We start from the raw sequence: 2,234 nt of genomic DNA, 5'->3' as shown, positions 1-2,234 counted from the left end.
AATAATATGCAGATTTAACTGCTTTTGGCCCAAACCGATGGATCTATTCCATTGGATCTTCACGAACTGGACCATGCAATGCGAAATACATCTCTGTTCCAAAGGATTTTTCATAGTAAAATTCTTATCAGCAATTGACAGGGACATAGTAATACAGGAAGGACCTTGGTTCTGGGGATCCACAGGACTCTTCATCACACCTTGGTTCCCAGAATTTGATGCAAACACAATGGTCGTTTCCAAGATGCCAGTTTGGGTGCGACTACACAACCTCCCAATACATCTCTGGAATGATCAAGTACTAGCTGGAATTGGAAATACTATTGGACGCTACATCAAAATGGACACCCAGCGAGTGGAGGAACGAATTTACACTTTTGCACGAATATGTGTGGAAGTAGACCTCAACAAAGGCCTGCCAGACCAGATTCAGCTGAAGCATAGACAAAGGAGCTGGACACAGGTTTTAGACTATGAAAATACTGCTTTCAGATGTCGAATATGCAGACAAACAGGACACCTTCAAAGCACGTGTCCAGCAGCCAAAAAAGACAATCGTAGAAAGAAGAAAGCAGAAAAACAAGCAAAGGGATGGCAATTTCCCCCACCTGCTTCAGATGACGAGGAGGAAGAAGAGATGGATTTTGCAAACCCCAACTAGACCAATCAGATGAACAAAGAACCAACAACAGAAGACAAAATCCCACAGGAACATATAGATACAGCACTGGCAAGTTTAACAGATACTATGGATATGGGTAGAAACAAACGTCAACACATATCAGACTTGTCAGACTCTGATAAAGACAATCCACAACCTGTGGCTGAATCCGCGCTAGCACTTATAACTCCAACAGAGCCACAGGGGGTTTGGAAAAAAGTTGAGAAGAAAAAAGGGCGAAAAGTCTGACTTTTCCCCACATGTACATAATCATTTCTGAGACACATGTTACTTCTTGAATCTGTACACCCTGCGCGGTGATGAAGGATCTTTGCATCTTTTCTAAGCAATATTTTTGAAATCTGTTTACAGCATATGTTGGAAGGCATCTACAACATGTAATTTTTCAATAATAATGAAAGATTATGATTTTTCCAGTGGAAAAAACTACCAACCAAGCTAAGAAATTAATTATTTTGAGTAAGAAGTATGTTTTAATATTTTTAATAGAAAAACAGTTTGTAGAACAATCATTGAGAGAAAAGGCATCCCTAGAGGGGTGTGCTAAGGAATAGAGACAACAACATGAAGAGTTTCTATAGGCATACAAAGGAGCGTTCTAGGAGCTTAAAAGGCTACCACCTAAGAGGGAAGTGGAACACGAGATGCAATTGTTTCTATATTCTTTGTTGCCAAACATCGAGATATACTGACAATCCATTTTAGAAGAAAACACAGTGAAGAAGTAGTTGTAGTAGTTGCTATAGAAGGATGTTATTTGACCTCTCACCATGTGGGTCACCCATCATAATTATGCCAAATAAGGATGGGACTTAGAAAATATGCATTGGTTTTAGAGCATTAAACAAGATTATGCTCAAGAACATGTACCCTCTTCTTAGGGTTAATGACTTGTTGGACTAGTTACAACAAGAAAAACACTTCAACAAGGTGGATTAAAATTAGGATATCATGAGGTGTGAGTCAGAGAAGAAGATACCTAGAAGATTTCCTTGAAAACTAGAAAAGGTTTGTATGAGTTGTTAGTCATGTCTTTTGGCCTATGTATTGCACCAACTACATTCATGAGATTAATGAATGATGTACTATGCCCTTATATAGATTCATTTGTTGTTTTTTATTTGGATGATATACTCGTTTACAATATTATTTGGGAGGAGAACATCTCACACTTGATGCAGGTGCTAAAGACTTTGAAGAATCACCAACTATTAGAAAATTTCAAGAAATTTGAGTTTGCATAGCCCTCTTTAGTGCATTTAGGCTATGTGATTGGTGGAGGGGAGGTCAAGATAGATCCTACCAAGATGGAGGCCATCATGAAGTGGTTGGCACATACAAATGTTTTTTAGATTTAGATTTTTATAGGGGCATCACAATATTTTAGGAAATTCACAGCCTCATTATCAACAATAGTTGTACCACTCCATGACATAATAACAACTGAAAATAGTTTCTACTGGGGGAAGGGTCAACATAAGGCATTTGAAGAGTTGAAGAGGAAAATCAGATAAGCACTAGCTCTTGCATTACCATACTTGCAAAAACCCTT

The 2,234-nt window shown here is 38.4% G+C and overlaps 1 protein-coding gene across 1 annotated transcript; it reads left to right on the top strand.

Annotated features, from left to right (window-relative positions):
- Positions 1–229: 229 nt before the first annotated feature.
- On the top strand, positions 230–661 carry LOC149160582 (uncharacterized). The gene has a single exon (XM_089434648.1). It carries the CDS (start codon positions 230–232, stop codon positions 659–661), a length of 432 nt encoding a protein of 143 aa, XP_089290774.1.
- The last annotated feature ends 1,573 nt before the right edge of the window (positions 662–2,234 follow it).

This window comes from Pinus tabuliformis, chromosome 5_2 (genome assembly GCF_031772625.1).
Source record: "Pinus tabuliformis cultivar Carrire ecotype Pingquan chromosome 5_2, CPIR1, whole genome shotgun sequence".
Lineage (NCBI taxonomy): Eukaryota > Viridiplantae > Streptophyta > Pinopsida > Pinales > Pinaceae > Pinus > Pinus tabuliformis.
Note: the sequence above shows the minus strand (reverse complement) of the source record. Positions and strands in the feature narration are given on the sequence as shown.